Source organism: Dendropsophus ebraccatus, chromosome 1 (assembly GCF_027789765.1).
Source record: "Dendropsophus ebraccatus isolate aDenEbr1 chromosome 1, aDenEbr1.pat, whole genome shotgun sequence".
In the NCBI taxonomy this organism is placed as follows: Eukaryota; Metazoa; Chordata; class Amphibia; order Anura; family Hylidae; genus Dendropsophus; species Dendropsophus ebraccatus.
Genome location: NC_091454.1, coordinates 230867576 through 230889938, shown reverse-complemented (window position 1 = coordinate 230889938; position 22363 = coordinate 230867576). Strand labels below are relative to the sequence as shown.

Sequence of the window (22363 nt, the reverse complement as noted above, 5' to 3'; positions counted from 1 at the left end):
GGACTCCCGGATCTTCTTTCCGTATTGGATTTGCCCCCGGTGTCTCTTCCTTCTTGGTCTCCGATGCCCTCATTGCCGGGGCGCCTGAACACCGGTCCTGCTACGGAAGCTGCCACGGCCTCCAGTTCTGGCCGTTGAAGATGTTACGACTGACGTGAAAGGGGCCATTAGTATCTTTCTTGTGTGTGTAGGGGTTTTTCCCCCTCTCAATTAGTAATTGAGGATATTGTTTGTTATTCCTGCCATATATGCTACTGTACTCAGTTTCAAAATAACTCAGGGTTTTCTAAAGTTGATATTTTCGCATTTGTGGGGATCTTGGGTGGGGGCATATCTGTTTAGCTCCTTCCTACAGCAGTTGCCCTGCTTATTCTCCAGTCTATGCCTAGTATAATTTTACTCTGTTTGGGTGTTCACATGTTTGTTTTGCATTTATATTCCCCTAAGCGGGGGTTCTAACTTCACTTTGTTAGACTACTCCCTACCTAGGTTAGTTCTCTTGCAGTGGTGAGGACCTGTCTGTAGGTTCTCCTGTTTATTTATTTTTCCTTTTTCCCCGTTTCTTCTTTCCTTTTCTCTCTTCCTCTTCCACATGGTGCGGTTCTCTATACCTCCTTCTTTCTCTGTCTGGGGCTCTGGACGTCGTTAATGGCTATGCTCTCTTTGAGGTAGGCCTCCTTGAACGCGCGGGGGCTCAATGAGCCATCGAAACGTTCCCACATTACCTACTCAATGCATCGCCAACGCATCCACATCCTCCTTCTTCAGGAGACACACTTTCAGACAGATCACATTCCTGCATTACGCTCCCCTCACATACTGGCTACACAGCTCATACTCACAATCCAAATCGCGCGGTGTCTCTAAAGCCCTTCATAAATCTCTACAACAGGTCCTTGCAGCCCTGATGGTAGATATGCTTTTCTAAAATTACTTGTGTCTAAGGGTGGTATTTCACGGGCCGAGGAGGGCCCGATCAACGATGTAAAGGAGCGCCGATCTGCTAGATCGCCGCTCGTTTACTGGGCCTATTCCACGGCCCAATGATCGTTGACCGAGGGCTGCAGGGACATCGTTACCGATGTCCTTGCAGCCCTTGCAGCATACATTACCTGTCTTCTGCTCCGCTCCATCTTCCTAGCTTCGGCGCGCTCTAGCTTCAGAATGGCCTGTCAGCTGACAGGCCACTCAGCCAATCACAGGTCGCGGGGCTGACAGGCCATTCTGAAGCCAGAGCGCGCGGGACCCGGGGAAGAAGACGGAGCGGAGCAGAAGACCTGACAGTTAATGTATGCTGCTGCTGCTGCTTCTCAAATCATCGGTCGCCCGCCGTGCACCGCTATTCAACCGTAGCGATGCGCGGTGAGGGAACAATGATTTTAGGTCTGGCCCTAAATGAACGATCAGCCGATGATACGATCATCAGCTGATCGTTCTCTCTATTTCACAGAGTGATAATCGGCCGAATCGGCCTGATTCGGCCAATTATCGTTACTGTGGAATAGGGCCCTAACACTAGGTATACCATTGGTAACATCTATCTCCCTAACTCTAACCAAGGATCTGTACTGAGAGATATATTGCTTGAAGTGGATCATTTTGTCGAAGGGGTGTTTCTGCTAGGGGGGATTTCAACATGGTCCTTGACTTGGTCCTAGACACTTCTACAGGCAGATCGGTTGTCTCTCGGTCCTCTAGAACACAGGCCCAAAAAGCACTTCACTTACACCGTCTACTGTCTGGAGCATCCTCCACCCCAAAGATAGGGACTACACCTATTTTTTCCTGCACACAATTCACATAGTAGACTAGAAATGTTTTGGGTTTCCCAGATGTCTCTTCTTTCTGACCCTAGTGCTTCAATACGTACAGCGGTTTGGTCGGACCATGGTACCTATATATCTCTCTGTTAAGGTGAAGTGGGAGAGCCGTGCGAGTGGTCATGGAGGCTCAACGAGACCCTTTTGAAGGACACAGTATGTAAAGCAGAGGTCAAAAAGGCAATTATCAATTTCATAGCTGCACATGAATCAGACCAAACATTGTATCCTATTTAATAGGAGGCTCTTAAATGCGTGCTGAGGGGCATCTTTATCCAGCAGGGAGCACGGTTGAAGAGGGAAAAAGGTGCCAAACTTAAATCCCTCTGCGAAGAGCTACAGACAAAAGTTAACTCTCACAAATCCACATCTGATCCAGATGTCTGGGCTCAAATTACCACCTTGAGGGAACGCATCAAAGCTCTGGTCTCTCAAATGGCAGCTAGATGGCAGGACAGGTTCCGCAGCTATCTTTATGAACAGGCGAATAAATGCGGTAGGGCTATAGCGAATGCGTTTGTCGCTTTCTATAAGGACCTGTATAATATCCGAGGGGCATATGCTGATATGTCTGAGTACGCCCTCGAGTCCACAATCCGGGACTATGTTCAAGAGACGGCCTTGCCGGTACTGGATACGGATGAGATTGACCAGCTGGATTCCCCCTTCTCCTCTGTGGAGATTGAAATGGCCATTTCTGCATTGAAAAGCGGTAAAAGTCCCGGGCCCGACGGCTTTACTGCTCCTTTCTACAAGGCCTTTAAATCTAGTCACCAATGCTTAAGGCTTTCAATAACATCTCCCCTTCCTGTTCCTTCCCACGTCAATCCATAGAGGCTCATGTGGTGGTTCTGCCCAAGTCGAAAAAGGACCCCCTGGTCCGCAGTACTTACAGGCCCATATCGTTACTCAATTGTGATATTAAGTACTATTCGAAGCTTCTTGCTAACCGTTTAGGGTCAGTGCTCCCCAAAATTATACACTTGGACCAAGTGGGTTTCGTCTCTGGCCGAAAGGCTAGGGATAACACCCTGCGAACAATCACGTTAATAGCTCATGCACAGAAGACGAAAACACCTTTCTGCCTTCTCTCTGTAGATGCGAAGAGGGCCTTCAATAGGGTGCACTGGCGCTTTCTTCACTCATCACTGGCCCAGATTGGAGCTGGTCGAGCTTTTACAGATTGGGTGATGGCTCTTTACTCAGACCCCAGGGTCAGGGCCAATGACATCCTATCGGAGGCCTTCTGCATTCGCAATGGAACACGGCATGGGTGTCCCTTGTCCCCTTTTGCTGTATGTTCTTACCATGGAGCATCTGGCCATCGCTTTGCGGCGCAACCCTGATGTAAGGGGCATTGGTATGGGGCAGCACCACCACAAACTAGCCCTATACGCGGACGACCTGCTACTGTATGTGACGTCACCTCATCTTTTCCTCCCCACTATCCTCTCTGAATTCGAGATCGGGTTAATCTCTCCAAAAATGAGGCGCTTTCTGTCTTTCTCTCTCTCTCTCTCCTAATGTCCTTCGGGGACTCCAGCAAAAATGGAAAGACGATTACATCACGTACATTGTCATCCAAATTCCCTCACAACTTCACCTTCTTTTTCCGCTTAACTATGCTCCTCTGCAGGCCAAAGTCCTCTTAACGTTATCGGTCTATCACACAAAACATTTATCATAGTTTGGTCGGATAGCCGTGCTCAAAATGGATATCCTCCCGAGGTTTTTATACCTATTTCAGACTGTCCCTATTCATGTGTCATCTGGCTTTTTCAAAACGCTTCAGCGCACATTCATGCGCTTTGTGTGGACTGCAGCGCGCCCAAGGCTGGGATATAAGCTTCTGTCGAAACCAAGACAGCTGGGCGGAGCGGGTCTCCTGGACCTCCAGCTGTATTACGAGGCAGCGATTCTCACTCGTTTGCTAGATTGGTCACATGCAGCTCACGCGAAGCTGTGGGTGTCGCTTGAAAAGACGATTCCCCCCACTGACATCCTTATGGCCCTATGGCTCTCAAGAGAAGACAGGGGTAACCCGATTTATTGACCCTTTTTGGCTCCACATGTTTTTTGCACATGGGACAAATGGGTCCTGCAACACGGTATTTCCTCTCAACCAGGCCAGATGTCCCCCTTGTCCAGAAACCCTGGGTTCCTGCCAGACGCACTTTTAGGCTGGGTTCACACACAGTATATTTCAGGCAGTATTTGGTCCTCATGTCAGGTCCTCATTGCAACCAAAACCAGGAGTGGATTGAAAACACAGAAAGGCTCTGTTCAGACAATGTTGAAATTGAGTGGATGGCCACCATATAACGGTAAATAACTGCCATTATTTCAATACAACGGCCGTTGTTTTAAGATAACAGCAAATATTTGCCATTAAATGACAGCCCTCCACTCAATTTCAACATTATGTGATCATAGCCTTTCTGTGTTTTCAATCCACTCCTGGTTTTGGTTGCAATGAGGACCTGACATGAGGACCAAATACTGCCTGAAATATACTGTGTGTGAACCCAGCCTTATAGTATGGGACAGCGTGTCAGGGACTCATCTCCATCATGTTTTTCCTCAAAGGGACACGCCTTCTCTTGAATTGCTTAAATCTAAATACCCTGATGTCCTATCCCATGGCTAGAATATGGTCAGCTTCAATCTTTCCATCAGGCTGTTGTATCCACTGCGGCTCTCCAAAGTCACTTTCTGATTTTGACAAATGGATCGGGGCCATGGACCACGCAGGGCTGGCACCCTTCTTTGCGAAGTAGGAGGCTGACTGTTCTCTGACATTTACTGCTGACCAGATTCAGAAGATCTGTGCTCTTACACATGGTCTCTCCGTGGCCTCACATGCCAAGGAAAAGAACTACATTATTTTGAGATGGTACTGCTGTCCAGCTGATATCCACCGCATGTATCCTTTTGCATCCGGGGCTTGTTGGAGATGTGGGTCCACTAATGGGGGCATCCTACATATATGGTGGGCTTGTCCTCTGATCAAAACCTTTTGGGATCATGTCTTCAGGGTGTATGAAGCCTTCTCAGGGAAGAAAGTGACTAACTCACCCCAGTGTGCCCTGCTCAGCCTCTTACCGGGTTCTTTGTCTGTAATTTAGAAGGGAGTTTTTAGGCATTTCCTAACGGCTGCGAGGTTAGTTATCCCGAGACACTGGAAGACACAAGAATGCCCCTCCATGACTGAATGGCTTGTGGAGCTCAATGTGATCATTTTTTCCCTTTTCTGCCTGTCTGCGCTTGTTGTGCGCAGATACTGCATGAGATATCACTCTCTCTTCCACTCTTCCTATTTCCCTTCACCAAAGTGCTCAATTTTTGCTTTATGTTAGTTTAAACATTGCTCAAGGGTAAAGATTTATTGTATGAATCCTCGGGTGTAAGCCTTAGGGCGTCTCGTGCCTTATTACCCTCATTTTTTGTTTTGTATTTGTTCCGCTTGCACACGGTAGTTGGTTCTGCATACTGCGTTATGTATCTCACATGTTTGCTGTACTTGCTATGTTTCTATTTTTATCCAAAAAGTTTCTAATAAAATTAGATTTCACATAAAGGATTTATCATGTCCTCCCTTTCCCTTCTTCCCTGATGTAACATATATAAAGGTTTCCATCATGTCCTCCCTTTCCCTTCTTCCCTGCTGTAACATATATAAAGGTTTCCATCATGTCCTCCCTTTCCCTTCTTCCTCCTGTAAAATATATAAAGGTTTTCATCATATCTTCCCTTTCACTTCTTCCCTCCTGTAACATATATAAAGGTTTATATCATGTCTCCCCTTTCCCTTCTTCCTCCTGTAAGATAGATAAAGGTTTTCATCATGTCCCTCCTTTCCCTTCTTCCTCCTATAACATATATAAAGGTTTCCATCATGTCCTCCCTTTCTCTTCCTCGTGTAACATAAATAAAGGTTTCCATCATGTCCTCCCTTTCCCTTCTTCCTCCAGTAACATATATAAAGGTTAAAATAATGTCCCCCTTTACCTTCTTCTTCCTATAACATATATAAAGGTTTCAATCATGACCCCCCCCCCTTCCTCCTGTTACATATTTAAAGTGTCAAAAGTTGAACCACGCGCTCAGCTCTAACGGCGTCCCTGGGCTCGGCCCAGACGTGGTCTATAGCAGCCGGCCGGGGTTGCTGAGGGCGCGTCGGCACTTTTGATTGATGTTGCCACGGCCAAGGCCTCACCAACCCATGCCGATTGGCATTAGGTGTTTTTGCTTTGCAATCAGCTGACTGATGGCTGGCACCGCCAGTCAGCTGCCTGACATAGTCTGGGCTGGGACTTCTGGTCCCATGGGTATTCTCCACTTGTCTTCATGCCTTGCCTGCGATAGTGCCTAGTTTACTAGTGTATCTTGACCTAGCGTTATTTTCGTCATTGCATTTCTGGTTCCTGACTTTTTGACTACCCCCTTAGATTCCGTATTTGTACTCGCTGCTTGTTTGTTATTGACCAGAATCTCTGACTCTGCCTTATTGGGTGTGCGTTTGTTTTGTGTTGCACTTAGTTAAGATGAGGGTTTGCCGTCCAGTTGTCCGTTGCCACTTAGGGCTCCTGAAGCAAGCAGGCAGGGACAGTGAGGTGGGCGCCAGCTTTAGGGCTCATCTGTCCTTGTGTTACCCTGTCTCCAATTCCTAACAATGTTTTCATCATGTCCTCCCTCCTGTAACATCATGTCCTTCCTCCTGTAACATACAGTTTATAAAGGTTTTAATTATACCCCCCTTTCCCTTCTTCCTCCTGAAACATATATAAAGGTTTCCATCATGTCCTCCCTTTCCCTTCTTCCTTCTGTAACATATATAAAGGTTGAAATAATGTCCCCTTTTACCTGCTTCCTCCTATAACATATATAAAGGTTTCTATCATGTCCTCCCTTTCCTTTCTTCCCTCCTGTAACATATATAATGATTTCCATCATGTCCCTCCTTTCCCTTCTTCCTCCTGTAACATATATAAAGGTTATCATCATGTCCACCCTTTCCCTTCTTCCTCCTGTAACATATATAAAGGTTTCTATCATGTCCTACCTTTTCCTTCTGTTATATGTTACGGGTGGAAGAAGGGAAAGGGGGAGATGATGGAAACCTTTATATATGTTACAGGAGGCAGAAGGGAAAGAGGGGGTTGCAATTGAAACCTTTATATATGTTACAGGAGGAAGAAGGCAAAGGGAGGACATGATGGAAATATAATGTTAGGAATAGAGATGAGCGAACCTGGAGCATGCTCGAGTCCATCCGAACCCGAACTTTCAGCATTTGAATAGCAGTGGCTGCTGAAGTTGGATAAAGCCCTAAGGCTATGTGGAAAACATGGATATAGTCATTGGCTGTATCCATGTTTTCCAGACAACCTTAGAGCTTTATCCAACTTCAGCAGCCCCAGCTAATCAAATGCCGATCGTTCGGGTTCGGATGGACTCGAACCCGATTCGCTCATCTCTATTTAGGAATCAGGGTCTGATTAACACAAGGACAGGTGAGCTCTGAAGCATACATAAAGGTTTCCATCATGTCCTCCCTTTCCCTTTTTCCTCCTGTAACAAACTTTAAGGATTCCATCAGGTCTGCCTGACTGAGCATGTGTGTCCTCCAGGATGCAGCTGATTAGGTTGAATTTTTGTAACAGTGCATAAATAGCACTGTTCCGATTTAGGCAATGTTCACATTCTGTAAGAGACCGGCCGTGTAACGGAACGGCTGGTCTCAGAAAAGATCATTAGGGCCTCAGAGTTACAATGCGGGTGCATCCATGCGTGCCCACATCAGAACTCTCCACTGCACACTACGGAGCGAGTGGACGGAGCCACTCGCTCCATAGTGTGCACTGACAGGGTTTTCTGCGACCGCTATTCAATGAATACCAGCCGCATAAAACTGACAAGTCAATTGTTTGCAGCGCCGCTAGGGATCCCAAAGGCGGCAACGGCATGTATATTTTCATATTAATCACGGCCCTTGTTGCCGTAGTTATACGAAAATATACGTTGTGTGAACATAGCTTTAAAGTGTACCTGTTGTTATAACGTTCAAAATCTAAATCAACAGTAGATGTGATATAAAGCAAGTTTGCAATTTTCATTCATTATTTTTTTTTCAGTTATCATGGAAAACACAGCACTTCCTGTGTTCTGACTTTTTTTTTCTCTCAAAAAACAGGAAACAGTCAGAAAACAGTAAGTCCTGTGTATCCCAGGCCATCTGAGCGTTTACAGAGAAAAGGCAGTCATGTACTTGAAAGACATATTGAGCTATGACTCTCTGTACTGGCCGGAATTCCTGTGCTTAGTCTGTTTTTTTCAACCAGCACAAGTCAGAAGATATGCCTTCAGAAGACTGGACCTGGATTTCTGGTAAGTTCAGCTTTGTTTTACCGCATGATAACAAAACAAAAAAAAAATTAATGTATATAGCAAATTTGCTTTATTTCATTTATACTGTTGATTTACATTTTGAGGCTGGGTTCACACACAGTAAATGGTGGCCATCCACTCAATTTCAACATTATGTGATCATAGCCTTTCCGTGCTTTCAATCCACTCCTGGTTTTGGTTGCTATGAGGACCTGACATGAGGACCAAATACTGCCTAAAATATACTGTGTGTGAACCCAGCCTGAAAGTTATAACGACAGGCACACTTTAAAGCTCTTTATGTTCTTTCCAACGACTTTACAAAGGACCAAAAAACATCCATAACGTGTAAAGAAAATACAACTCAGGCATCAATACAGAAAAGGGTTCTTTACAGTTAAAGCAATTGTGTACCCACAATCCCCCCTCTCCAAACTGCTGGTACCGTTGGATAGCCACTGTTAGTCCAAGATCTGTCCCAGGGTCTGTTCAGTTGTTGATGGAGTTATTCTCCTAAAAAACACTTTTTAATCTAACAGATGAGGAGGGCAGAGAAGAGGAACAGAGAGGTGTCGCAAGCCTAGGGCACATATGCTATAGGCCACACCTCTTTAACACAGCACTGCTAGATTAAACATAGTTTTTTAGGAGAATAACTCCATCATCAACCAAATAGCCTCCAGGACAGATCTTGGATTAAAGATCTGTCCAATGGTACAATCGGTTTGGAGGGGTGGATTGTAGGTACAGATTTTCTTTAAAGGAGAAATCCGGCCAAAATTTATTTTTTATGTTATTACTGATGGAAAGTTATACAATTTTCTAATGTACATTAATTATGGGAAATGCTCATATACTTCTATTTCCCTTAATTTAGTGTATCAGGAAGTGTTAGAATTCTCTCTGAAGCAGTGACGTCACGACGAATAGTGTAATTCCTATGGAGTGTCCAGCAGGGGGCGCACTATATATAGAAGTCAATGAGTACCATTGACTTTTATATATAGTCCTCCCCTGCTGGACACTCCATTGGAATTACAATGGATGTGTATGTAAATGTAATATACAGTGTTTTTGATTGAATACATTTATGAAATACTTTGGGGAGCAAGTGTAGTTCGGTAGCGGCGTGCGGGCGGTTCGGCGGGCTTATTGTTATGTACTGATTGCTTACATTTATGGAATACTTTGGGGAGCAAGGACACTTGCTCCCCAAAGTATTTCATAAATGTATTCAATCAAAAACACTGTATATTACATTTACATACACATCCATTGTAATTCCAATGGAGTGTCCAGCAGGGGCGCATTATATATAGAAGTCAATGGTACTCATTGACTTCTATATATAGTGCGCCCCCTGCTGGACACTCCATAGGAATTACACCATTCGTCGTGACGTCACTGCTTCAGAGAGAATTCTAACACTTCCTGATACACTAAATTAAGGGAAATAGCAGTATATGAGCATTTCCCATAACTAATGTACATTAGAAAATTGTATAACTTTCCATCAGTAATAACATATAAAAAATAAATTTTGGCTGGACTTCTCCTTTAAGGAAAATAATATAATGTCATACCCCAGAAGCTAGCTCAACATATGGGTTATCATACAACTAAAGCATTACAATCATTTAACTAAACTTATGAAATCGTTAAGATCTCAAAAGTTTTGATCATTTGGGGTGTGAGTAACCACTGGCAATCACTAGAATGAGCTGGGAGAAGCGCAGTGCTTCTCTCCTCAGCTAACTACATAAGACCTCTATAGGCCTATTATAGAATTTGCAGCGAGAAAGAGAGACACCAGCCATTAAGAAAAGTGCTCAGCTCAAGGCGGCTACTGGCTCAAATAAGTGACCATTGGGTTTCAAACACCCAGACCCAGATGATCAAAACCTTTGCCATGTCTCTATATAAAAAATGAAGATGCAATAATGTCTATAGGTGTAAAACGTCACCCGTTTATCTGATCACCAAGAGCATAATTGCAACGTTTTGTACCACACAGGGTTTTTATAAGGCATCAGAACCTACTCTACAGTCCACCATTTTGTTTCCATACAGTATTAGCAAGAGTATCTCGTATCTCCTCTGACATTGGTTCTGGCTCCATCTCCTCCTCCTCCCCATCACTGGGCTGCTCTAGCTCTTCCTCAGCAGCCTCTTCTAGCCAATGCTCCTGGAAGGGATCTCCACGGGACTCACAAATGTTATGGAGTGTGCAGCAAGTGGCAACAAAAATGGGTAAGAATGAGAGGTCAGAGTTAATGCGTTTTAGTAGACAGCTCCAGCGACCCTTAAGACGATCGTAAGCTTCTTTTGACGTACTTAGGGCAGATGAGAAATGTTTATTCAGCTCTGAATGCTCAGGAAGAGACTGTTCTGAAAAAGGTGTCATTAGCCAGGGTAGAAGGGGATACGAGCGGGATCCTAACATGTATACAGGTATTTCAACTCCACCAACATATCTGGTTACATTGGGGAACAGAGACCCCTCTGTACCCCACTCATAAAGCTCTGAAGTCAACAGAACCTGGGAGTCAGATGAGTTTCCGGGACTGCCAATGTTTAGGTCCCAGAAACAATGGTCGGAGTCTACCACAGCCTGGAGGACAACAGAGTGCCAACCCTTGGTATTGAAATACTGACCAGTTAGTTCACCTGGGGGGCATATAGCAACATGGAATGTGCCAATAACTCCAGCCAACTGCGGTACACTAAAACGCTGCTCAAAAGCCTTCATTGTATTCTGGAGAATCTCTCCTCGAGGAACGGTGATGAACTTGGGGGTAAGGATAGACACCACAGCCTCACAAACCTCACCAACAACCTTAGCTATAGTGTAACGTGAGACGCCAAAGATTCTCTCAATAGTCCGATATTCACATGAACAGCCAAGACGCCATAACGTCATGGCCAACCGCACCTCTACCGGGATGGCTGAAGGCATGTCATTGTCTATACCCTCAATGGTCGGACGTAACTGATCACACAGATAAGCAAATGTTGACTTGGTCATGCGGAAGCTCTCCAGCCAGTCGAAGTTGGTGAAGGCTTTTTCTATCACCGAGTCCCACAGCGTGGAGGGGCATCCATTGCTATCGGACTGTCGCCCCAGACTCTCTTTAATGGTCACAGAAGTAGTGGTGGACACTGCCCTGCTGCTCAGCACTCGAGATGTCCACAGAACAGCAAAACGCAGCCTCTCCCTGGCCTTGGTACGCCGGAAACGTAAAACTCTCCTCCGCTGCTCCACTTGGCGTCTTCTTCTTTCCTTCATCAGGCGGATGTAATACAAGGAGCAGAGGACAACTGTTCCCGCACACAGCTCTGCTGCACCGTGCTCCCCACGCGTTACCTCGTCATCTGGAAGGTGGTTCCCTGCGTAATTCTGAAACTCTAGAGTGTCCATGTTGTTTGCTATGTCATCTAATTGCGCCCAATCACATGACCTATACCACACACCCACCACAAGAATCCCCTGACTGCTTCTGGGCACTTCCTCTGCACGTCCAGTCACGGGAGGCTCCTGCAGCTCTGATAAGGTCGACACTCTCACATTCCTGTCACCCTTTTCCCGCCTTGAGGGGGCAGGGCCTGCGTGCTGCCTCGTTTTCGCGCCTTTTCTTCACAGACGCACGGTGAGGCCCTGTCAGTCTCTATATCCACCATGCACCTCTGCTTCGTCACTCACTTCACACTTCTCGCAATGTAAGAACTTCCGCTGCCTCACCTAAAATGGCGGCTCCGGGTGACGGACGTGACGTCAGCTGTGAGGGAACGGGAGAAGGAGTCAGGAAGTGAGCAGCTCACCGGCAGAGTCCGCAGTGACAGCGACACAATGGAGACGATACGGACGGTGCTGGTCCCGGGGATCCTCCCGGAGCGGTGCTACGATGAGTTCTTCCTCAACTACAACCTGCTGCACGGTATGAGCCTCACCGGGACAATGGTACTGCCCGACTGTGGACTGTACCACTAGCCTGGGGGACACCTACCCCTGATGTGTGGTACATACCTGACCCCCCTACTGTGGACTGTACCACTAGCCTGAGGGACACCTATCCCTGATGTGTGGTACATACCTGACCCCCCCCCCCCACTGTGGACTGTACCACTAGCCTGGGGGACACCTACCCCTGATGTGTGGTACATACCTGACCCCCTCTCTATGGACTGTACCACTAGCCTGAGGGACACCTACCCCTGATGTGTGGTACATACCTGACCTCCTCCTACTATGGACTGTACCACTAGTCTGAGGTACACCTACCCCTGATGTGTGACACATACCTGACCCCCCCACTATGGACTGTACCACTAGCCTGAGGGACACCTACCCCTGATGTGTGGTACATACCTGACCCCCCCCCCCCACTATGGACTGTACCACTAGCCTGAGGGACACCTACCCCTAATGTGTGGTACATACCTGACCCCCCCCCCACTATGGACTGTACCACTAGCCTGAGGGACACCTACCCCTGATGTGTGGTACATACCTGACCCCCCCCCACTATGGACTGTACCACTAGCCTGAGGGACACCTACCCCTGATGTTTGGTACATACCTGACCCCCCCACCACCACCACTATGGACTGTACCACTAGCTTGAGGGACACCTACCCCTGATGTTTGGTACATACCTGACCCCCCCACTATGGACTGTACCACTAGCCTGAGGGACACCTACCCCTGATGTGTGGTACATACCTGACCCCCCCCCCCCCCACTATGGACTGTACCACTAGCCTGGGGGACACCTACCCCTGATGTGTGGTACATACCTGACCTCCTCCTCCTACTATGGACTGTACCACTAGCCTGAGTGACACCTACCCCTGATGTGTGGTACATACCTGACCCCCTTCTTACTATGGACTGTACCACTAGCCTGAGGGACACCAACCCCTGATGTGTGGTACATACCTGACCCCCCCCACTATGGACTGTACCACTAGCCTGAGGGACACCTACCCCTGATGTGTGCTACATACCTGTCCTCCCCCCCCCCTCCTATGGACTGTACCACTAGCCTGAGGGACACCTACCCCTGATGTGTTGTACATACCTGACCTCCCCCCCCCTCCTATGGACTGTACCACTAGCCTGAGGGACACCTACCCCTGATGTGTGACACATACCTGACCCCCCCCCCCACTATGGACTGTACCACTAGCCTGAGGGACACCTACCCCTGATGTGTGGTACATACCTGACCCCCCCACTGTGGACTGTACCACTAGTCTGGGGGACACCTACTCCTGATGTGTGGTACATACCTGACCCCCCCCCCACTATGGACTGTACCACTAGCCTGAGGGACACCTACCCCTTATGTGTGGTACATACCTGACCCCCCCCCCCCCCCACACTGTGGACTGTACCACTAGCCTGGGGGACACCTACCCCTGATGTGTGGTACATACCTGACCCCCCCACTATGGACTGTACCACTAGCCTGAGGGACACCGACCCCTGATGTGTGGTACATACCTGACCTCCTCCTACTATGGACTGTACCACTAGCCTGAGGGACACCTACCCCTGATGTGTGGTACATACCTGACCCCCCCCCCACCCCCCCCCCCCCCCCCCCCCTATGGACTGTACCACTAGCCTGGGGGACACCTACCCCTGATGTGTGGTACATATCTGACCCCCCCACTATGGACTGTACCACTAGCCTGAGGGACACCTACCCCTGATGTGTGGTACATACCTGACCCCCTCCTACTATGGACTGTACCACTAGTCTGAGGGACACCTACCCCTGATATGTGGTACATACCTCCTCCACCCCTCCCTTCCTCTTATACCCCGGGGTTATTTTCCTGAAACATCTTGGTTTTCTCTTTCAGTTGAATGTCTGAAGGTTCTGATCAGTAAGATGCTGGGAATCGGGATCATTGTTGGCTCCGTGATGGGTGAGTCCACGTCTTATACCCTAGGGGGGGTTCTTCTATTTCACTGTTATGTGGTTATTATGGATCTGCAATAATTATTTCCCCTTCCATAGACTTTTCTGGGGGACTCCGGCCCCTGCTAGGACATGCGGCTGCTCCCATAGACAATTACACTAGTATGTGGGGGAGCTCTGGAGGGTTCTACCATTACACTAGTATGTGGGGGAGCTCTGGAGGGTTCTACCATTACACTAGTATGTGGGGGGAGCTCTGGAGGGTTCTACCATTACACCAGTATGTGGGGGAGCTCTGGAGGGTTCTACCATTACACCAGTATGTGGGGGAGCTCTGGAGGGTTCTACCATTACACTATTATGGGGGGGAGCTCTGGAGGGTTCTACCATTACACTAGTATGTGGGGGAGCTCTGGAGGGTTCTACCATTACACCAGTATGTGGGGGAGCTCTGGAGGGTTCTACCATTACACTAGTATGTGGGGGAGCTCTGGAGGGTTCTACCATTACACCAGTATGGGGGGGAGCTCTGGAGGGTTCTACCATTACACCAGTATGTGGGGGAGCTCTGGAGGGTTCTACCATTACACTAGTATGTGGGGGAGCTCTGGAGGGTTCTACCCTTACACCAGTATGTGGGGGAGCTCTGGAGGGTTCTACCATTACACCAGTATGTGGGGGAGCTCTGGAGGGTTCTGCCATTACACTAGTATGTGGGGGAGCTCTGGAGGGTTCTACCATTACACTAGTATGTGGGGGAGCTCTGGAGGGTTCTACCATTACACTAGTATGTGGGGGAGCTCTGGAGGGTTCTACCATTACACCAGTATGTGGGGGGGCTCTGGAGGATTCTACCATTACACTAGTATGTGGGGGGCTCTGGAGGGTTCTACCATTACACCAGTATGTGGGGGGGCTCTGGAGGGTTCTACCATTACACCAGTATGTGGGGGGTTCAGGAGGGTTCTACCATTACATCAGTATGTGGGGGAGCTCTGGAGGGTTCTACCATTACACCAGTATGTGGGGGAGCTCTGGAGGGTTCTACCATTACACCAGTATGTGGGGGAGCTCTGGAGGGTTCTACCATTACACTAGTATGTGGGGGAGCTCTGGAGGGTTCTACCATTACACCAGTATGTGGGGGAGCTCTGGAGGGTTCTACCATTACACTATTATGGGGGGGAGCTCTGGAGGGTTCTACCATTACACTAGTGTGTGGGGTCCTCTGGAGGGTTCTACCATTACACTAGTATGTGGGGGAGCTCTGGAGGGTTCTACCATTACACCAGTATGTGGGGGAGCTCTGGAGGATTCTACCATTACACTAGTATGTAGGGGAGCTCTGGAGGGTTCTACCATTACACCAGTATGTGGGGGAGCTCTGGAGGATTCTACCATTACACCAGTATGTGGGGGAGCTCTGGAGGGTTCTACCATTACACTAGTGTGTGGGGTCCTCTGGAGGGTTCTACCATTACACTAGTATGTGGGGGAGCTCTGGAGGGTTCTACCATTACACCAGTATGTGGGGGAGCTCTGGAGGATTCTACCATTACACTAGTATGTAGGGGAGCTCTGGAGGGTTCTACCATTACACCAGTATGTGGGGGAGCTCTGGAGGGTTCTACCATTACACCAGTATGTGGGGGAGCTCTGGAGGATTCTACCATTACACTAGTATGTAGGGGAGCTCTGGAGGGTTCTACCATTACACCAGTATGTGGGGGAGCTCTGGAGGGTTCTACCATTACACCAGTGGTGTGGGGGGGGGTCCCCTAGCAGTCATGTGACACCTCACACTCCCCCTCTCTCTCACAGTGAAGGTTCCGCAGATCGTGAAGATCGTTCGCTCCGGCACGGCCGAGGGGCTCAGCTTCCAGTCGGTTCTCCTGGAGTTACTGGCGCTGACGGGCACCATGGTGTACAGCATAAGCCATGGCTTCCCCTTCAGGTGAGGCGCCCCCTCAGGGCACAGCTGGTATAGCAGGTACCCGTGTATAGATGCACTGATCTCTGTTTTGTGTCTCCGCAGCTCCTGGGGGGAGGTCCTCTTCCTCATGATACAGACGCTGATCATTGGATTCCTGATCCAGCATCTGGGGGGACGGACCCTGCTGGGTAGGAGAATAGTCTCCTCCTTATTAACCCTCCCCTCCCCCGCTGCTGCCTCACCCACCTCCCCCTCCTGTCTCTCCAGGTGTGCTCTTCCTGGGCCTCTACTTCACCATCACCGGAGTCCTCCTGTCTCCTCTCATCCCCATGGCCGTCGTCACCACCCTGCAGGCTACCAACGTGCCCGCTGTCATCATCAGCCGAGTGAGTGCCACACCTGACCGTAATCTATCACCCTGCAGGGGGCGGGCTCATAGCTCCTCCTATCTGTATCGCCCTGCAGGGGGCGGGCTCATAGCTCCTCCTATCTGTATCGCCCTGCAGGGGGCGGGCTCATAGCTCCTCCTATCTGTATCGCCCTGCAGGGGGCGGGCTCATAGCTCCTCCTATCTGTATCACCCTGCAGGGGGCGGGCTCATAGCTCCTCCTATCTGTATCACCCTGCAGGGGGCGGGCTCAAAGCTCATCCTCTTCACCCTGCAGAGGACATGCTCATAGCTCCTCCTATCTATCACCCTGCAGGGGGAGGGCTCATAGCCCCTCCTATCTATCACCCTGCAGAGGACATGCTCATAGCTCCTCCTATCTATCACCCTGCAGGGGGAGGGCTCATAGCCCCTCCTATCTATCACCCTGCAGGGGGAGGGCTCATAGCCCCTCCTATCTATCACCCTGCAGGGGGCGGGCTCATAGCCCCTCCTATCTATCACCCTGCAGGGGGCGGGCTCATAGCCCCTCCTATCTATCACCCTGCAGGGGGCGGGCTCATAGCCCCTCCTATCTATCACCCTGCAGGGGGCGGGCTCATAGCTCCTCCTATCTGTATCACCCTGCAGGGGGCGGGCTCATAGCTCCTCCTATCTGTATCACCCTGCAGGGGTCGGGCTCATAGCTCCTCCTATCTGTATCACCCTGCAGGGGGCGGGCTCATAGCTCCTCCTATCTGTATCACCCTGCAGGGGGCGGGCTCATAGCTCCTCCTATCTGTATCACCCTGCAGGGGGCGGGCTCATAGCCCCTCCTATCTGTATCACCCTGCAGGGGGCGGGCTCATAGCTCCTCCTCTTCACCCTGCAGAGGACATGCTCATAGCTCCTCCTATCTGTCACCCTGCAGGGGGCGGGGCACATAGCACAGGGGGCGGGGCTGACCTATCCCTTATGTATCGTGTCCTCTTCCTCCCACAGCTCATACAAGCAGTCACTAACTACAGGAACGGTCACACGGGGCAGCTGTCGGCAGTGACGGTCACGCTCTTATTTCTGGGCTCTCTTGCTCGGATCTTCACTTCGGTTCAGGTAAGAGGTCACGTGTCCCAGGGTTCCGTAGGTTTCGTCTACTTTATTGGGGGGAGATTGCAGGTTCCAGACGGGATGCGGTCGTGTTCTGACCCCCAGTGTTTATTCCCCCTGGCAGGAGATTGGAGACCCCCTCATGGCTCTCACCTTCATTGTGTCCTCCACATGTAACGGACTGATATTTGCTCAGGTGCTTTATTACTGGAACGTCACTCCGGGGGCCGACAAGAAGAAAAAGAAGAAGCGCAACTGAAGATTTATGTGAACATTCCCAATGGTAGCCGCAATGTCCTCGCCCCCCGCCCCATCCTCTTAATTCCAATGAATTCTTATTTTTACATTTGGTTGTGATTGGTGTCTATTTGTTGTCATCCTAATAGAACAGAGGGCCAGGGCCCCTGCACTGTGCCTGGGCCCACCATACTGCACCGTGGACCTCAGGTATAGAGGACTGGAGGGAGGTGACCCCGGGGCCCCGCACTGTGTCCTGGACCTCAGGTATAGAGGACTGGAGGGAGGTGACCCCGGGGCCCCCGCACTGCACCCTGGACCTCAGGTATAGAAGACTGGAGGGAGGAGGTAGAAACAAAGAGCGCCTCATAGAGTAGTACCTCTGGATTGAAATAATGGCAGAGCCACGACACCCAACAGCACATGTAATGGTGTCCAACACACCTCCCAGGGATTGGGGTAGCAGCAGTCTTCACAACAGGTCTAAACCGGGCTCCTTGTGCAAGGACCCGTGGAGTCAGGTAAAACCAAAAGGTGCCAAAAATGACAAAAAAAATGACCTGGAGATTGCGCTCACCACCAAACAACGTAGTAGAAACCGATGTTCACATAAAACACGATTTATTCAGTCCAACAATAACGCGTTTCAGGGCTATGGCGCCCCTTCAGATTAAGGACAAACATCCTGAATCTGACGAAGGGGCGCCATAGCCCTGAAACGCGTTATTGTTGGACTGAATAAATCGTGTTTTATGTGAACATCGGTTTCTACTATGTTGTTTGGTGGTGAGCGCAATCTCCAGGTAATTTTTTTGTCATTTTTGGCACCTTTTGGTTTTACCTGGAGGGAGAAGGTGATCCTGGGGCCCCTGCACTGCACCCTGGACCTCAGGTATAGAGGACTGGAGGGAGGTGACCCCGGGGCCCCTGCACTGCACCCTGGACCTCAGGTATAGAGGACTGGAGGGGGGTGATCCTGGGGCCCCCGCACTGCACCCTGGACCTCAGGTATAGAGGACTGGAGGGAGGTGACCCCGGGGCCCCTGCACTGCGCCCTGGACCTCAGGTATAGAAGGCTGGAGGGAGGTGACCCCGGGGCCCCTGCACTGTGTCCTGGACCTCAGGTATAGAGGACTGGAGGCAGGTGACCCTGGGGCCCCTGCTCTGTTCTCTGGACCCATAAATGAGGCCTAAGGGTCCATTTACCCACAAAGGTTATCAGCCAAAGATTTGAAGCCAAAGCCAGACATGAATTTGAAAAGAGAACTTTCCATTATGACCTGATCTCTGTTTAGTCTGTTTCTGGCTTTGGCTTCAAATCTCTGGCAGATAATCTATCAGACAATCTTTGGAGCCTTACATGTAAATTGGGGGGGGGGGGGGGGTGGGGTTAGGACCTCCACCACTTCCTTGGTTCTCATGATCGGAGGATGTTTCAGTGGTCCCTTCTCTCCAGCTGCTGTTTCCCATCCTGGTGTGTGATTGTGGCACCAGTCAGCTAGTGACTCCTTTACCTTATAGATGGGGGGACCCCTCATGGATTATTCAGGGGTCTGACAGCAGGGGCTGACACTGTGTGAATGGGTATGATGAAGACAACAGGAAGCAGAATACATTTCTTTATTTACCTTACTGTATCTCATTCTGTGATAAAACTTTATAAATACTATGATACTGCTTGTAGACCTGGGTGGCAGTCGTACGAGCTGCCAGCGATTATCTGTGCTGGGAACTGCAGGGCTGCTCATGCCCCGCTCCTCATCCTATTGGACTGTAAAGGGATTTTGCCAGTCGTGAGCAGGGCATGAGCAGCCCTGCAGTTCCTGACACTGACGTTGGTGGCAGCAGAGAGTTCTGCGTCTTTCTTCTGCTGACATTTTGTGCATTAAAGTAAATAACACAATAGTTAAAAATATATATATTTAAATTATACAATAACTTTATTTAAAAGATGTATGTCTCCACAATACCCCTTTAAGAGAGAAGTCAGGCGAGAACATAATAAACAATGACCACTTACCTCTCCCCGTACCCTCGAAACCCCGCCTCACAGGCTGCGGGACCCCTGCCCGCTGGAAGGCATTTCCCAGTTCTGATGACACCCGGTGGGGTGTAATGCCCGTCACGGCTGATGGATTGCTCAGCCAGTCAGTGGCTGGAGTGGGACACTGCTGCAGTCACTAATTGGCTGAGCAGGCAATCCATCAACTGGCTGTGCAGGATATCCCGGAGCCGCAATCCAGCGCTGCAGCGGCACGGGGAGAGGTGAATTCTGCCCCCACCTCCCACCTGTTGGATGAATTTAATTTTTTTTCATACAGCCGGACTTCTCCTTAAGTGAACAGTGTAGCTCCCATTGCTAAGCCATTTTTTGTAAAAGTTTGAAACTATCTGGTTATTGATATGATACATGCAGTGGCTTCGAAAGCTCGTGTAGCTTCCATCACCGATCCCTTTGTGTCTATGTGACAATCTCTGCGCCTGTTCGTGACGCCATAAATTGGTCTCCAGCTCAGACATTACCCTTGTCCTCCTTGCCTTAAGCCACGACCCCGTCACACTCCCATCTACAGAGACCTATCAGGACTAGTTTTCTGCGGCACCATTAGTACTTTCATTGGACGCCCTCCATAATGTGTGTGGCAAAATTGAACAAAATTTTAAAAAGCTGCAAATTTGGGGGTAGGTCCATATATCCAGCATACATGTAAGGGTACAGCTGACCTGTCATCTGTATTCTGTGGGTCGGTGCAATTACACCGATTCCCAATGAATATAACTATTTATTTTACTACTTTAAAGGGGTATTCCACTCTTCCACTCAATCATCACTTCTGATATGTTGCTGCCCATGGTGAGAATAACAGTTCCTTCCATACTTGTTGTTATCTCTTCAGTCTCCTTCCCTAAGTTCTCAGCTGCTGCTTTCTGATGAAGACACAAAAATCTGTGTGTGAGGTTTTTCTCTGTCTCCCCCTCCTCCCCCCTCCCTTCTGAGACGACGGCTGTAAACAAGTCCCTGGCAGGCTGTATTGTAGCTTCTTTGTAATGCTGAGAGGGTTAGGGCTAGATTGTTCAGATTTGAACCATAATCGTTTAGTGTAATAGACAACGATTAAACGACCAACGAGAAATCTGGACCTATTTTTGTCGTTGATTGTTTGCAAATCGTTCGCATGTAATAAGATGTCGTTTGCATTAGTGATGGACGCAATAGCGACGACAAGATGGACGCAAGAACAATCAAAAGTAACGATCATCGTTCCGTCTAATTGGGTGAACGATTTCAGGTCGTTCACCATAGCGGTTGTTTGAGATTGTATCGTTAAATAATCGCTTTGTGTAATAGTACCCTTAAACACAGTGAGGCTATCAGCAACTTGACCTCAAAATAACACTCCCAGCATCACAATGAAGCTACAATGTTGCAGATACAGCCTGCCAGGGACTTGTTTAAATCAGCTGTCTCAGAAGGGAGGGAGAGAAAAGCTCACCTAGAGATTTTTGTGTCTTCAGTAGAAAGCAGCAGCTGAGAACTGGGGGAAGGAGACTGAATAGATAATAACAATGATGGAAGGAATTGTCAGTCTCACCCTGGGCAGACTGTTTTAGCGGAATGCCGTTTTACTTCTGACCCCTCTAAGTTTCCCGTCCCTCTGGATGTATGATCTGTGATCTGTATTATATATCGCTACAATTTTGCTTCTGATAGAACTTTCTGATGGCTTCTTATGAGTTTTTGTTCTCTAATATCTGATGTGACTATCTGCATGCTCGGCGGCGTTGTTGTTGCTGCCGCTGTATTTGCGGGATTAATAACGTTCTATCTTAATCTCGCCCTTGACAATGCCAAATATGTATTTTTATTTACTTGGAGTTTTTACTTAAAGGGATAGTTCACAATTTATTTATTTTTTTTAAATCAAATGGTGCCAGAGATTTGTAGTTTACTTCTATTAACAAAATCTCAAGTCTTCCTGTACTTATCAGCTGCTGCATGTCCTGAAGGAAGTGGTGTATTCTCTCCAGTGTGACACAGCGCTCTCTGCTGCCACCTCTGTCCATGTCAGGAACTGTCCAGAGCAGAAGAGGTTTTCTATGGGGATTTGCTGCTGCTCTGGACAGTTCCTGACATGGACAGAGGTGGCAGCAGAGAGCATTGTGTCAGACTGTGATTTACCTACCATATACAGTGTCTGCAGACACAGCCAGCACCCATCCTCAATTTTGGACACCCGAGTGCTGCTTCCACTATACCTCCTAACCGTGTCAGACTGGAGAGAATACATTACTTGCTGCAGGACATGCAGCAGCTGATAAGTACTGGAAGGCTAGAGATTTTTTGATAGAAGTAAATTACAAAACTCTGGCAGCAATTGATTGAAAAGAAAAGCTATTTGGGTGAACAACCCCTTTAAAGCGTGGGAAAAGGGATTTGTATTTTTATTGAAGATTTGTAAAAAATACTTTAATTTTTTTTTTATAATTATTGTTCACTCTCTTATGGGCCTTATGTAAACAACGAATGGATTTATACTGAGGCTATTACAATGATCAGTTGATCAGCCAACACAGCCTGGAACAG

The 22363-nt window shown here is 48.6% G+C and overlaps 2 protein-coding genes across 2 annotated transcripts; one reads left to right on the top strand and one right to left on the bottom strand.

Moving 5' to 3' along the window:
• Positions 1-10152: 10152 nt before the first annotated feature.
• LOC138770787 (uncharacterized) lies at positions 10153-11790 on the bottom strand. The gene has a single exon (XM_069950050.1). It carries the CDS (start codon positions 11623-11625, stop codon positions 10249-10251), a length of 1377 nt encoding a protein of 458 aa, XP_069806151.1. The 5' UTR covers positions 11626-11790; the 3' UTR covers positions 10153-10248.
• An 8-nt stretch (positions 11791-11798) lies between these two features.
• MPDU1 (mannose-P-dolichol utilization defect 1) lies at positions 11799-17887 on the top strand. Its single transcript, XM_069950165.1, has 7 exons — positions 11799-12142; positions 14076-14141; positions 15956-16088; positions 16170-16255; positions 16335-16453; positions 17437-17547; positions 17666-17887. The coding sequence occupies exons 1-7, from the start codon at positions 12055-12057 to the stop codon at positions 17798-17800; spliced, it is 738 nt and encodes a 245-aa protein (XP_069806266.1). The 5' UTR covers positions 11799-12054; the 3' UTR covers positions 17801-17887.
• Positions 17888-22363: the final 4476 nt, after the last annotated feature.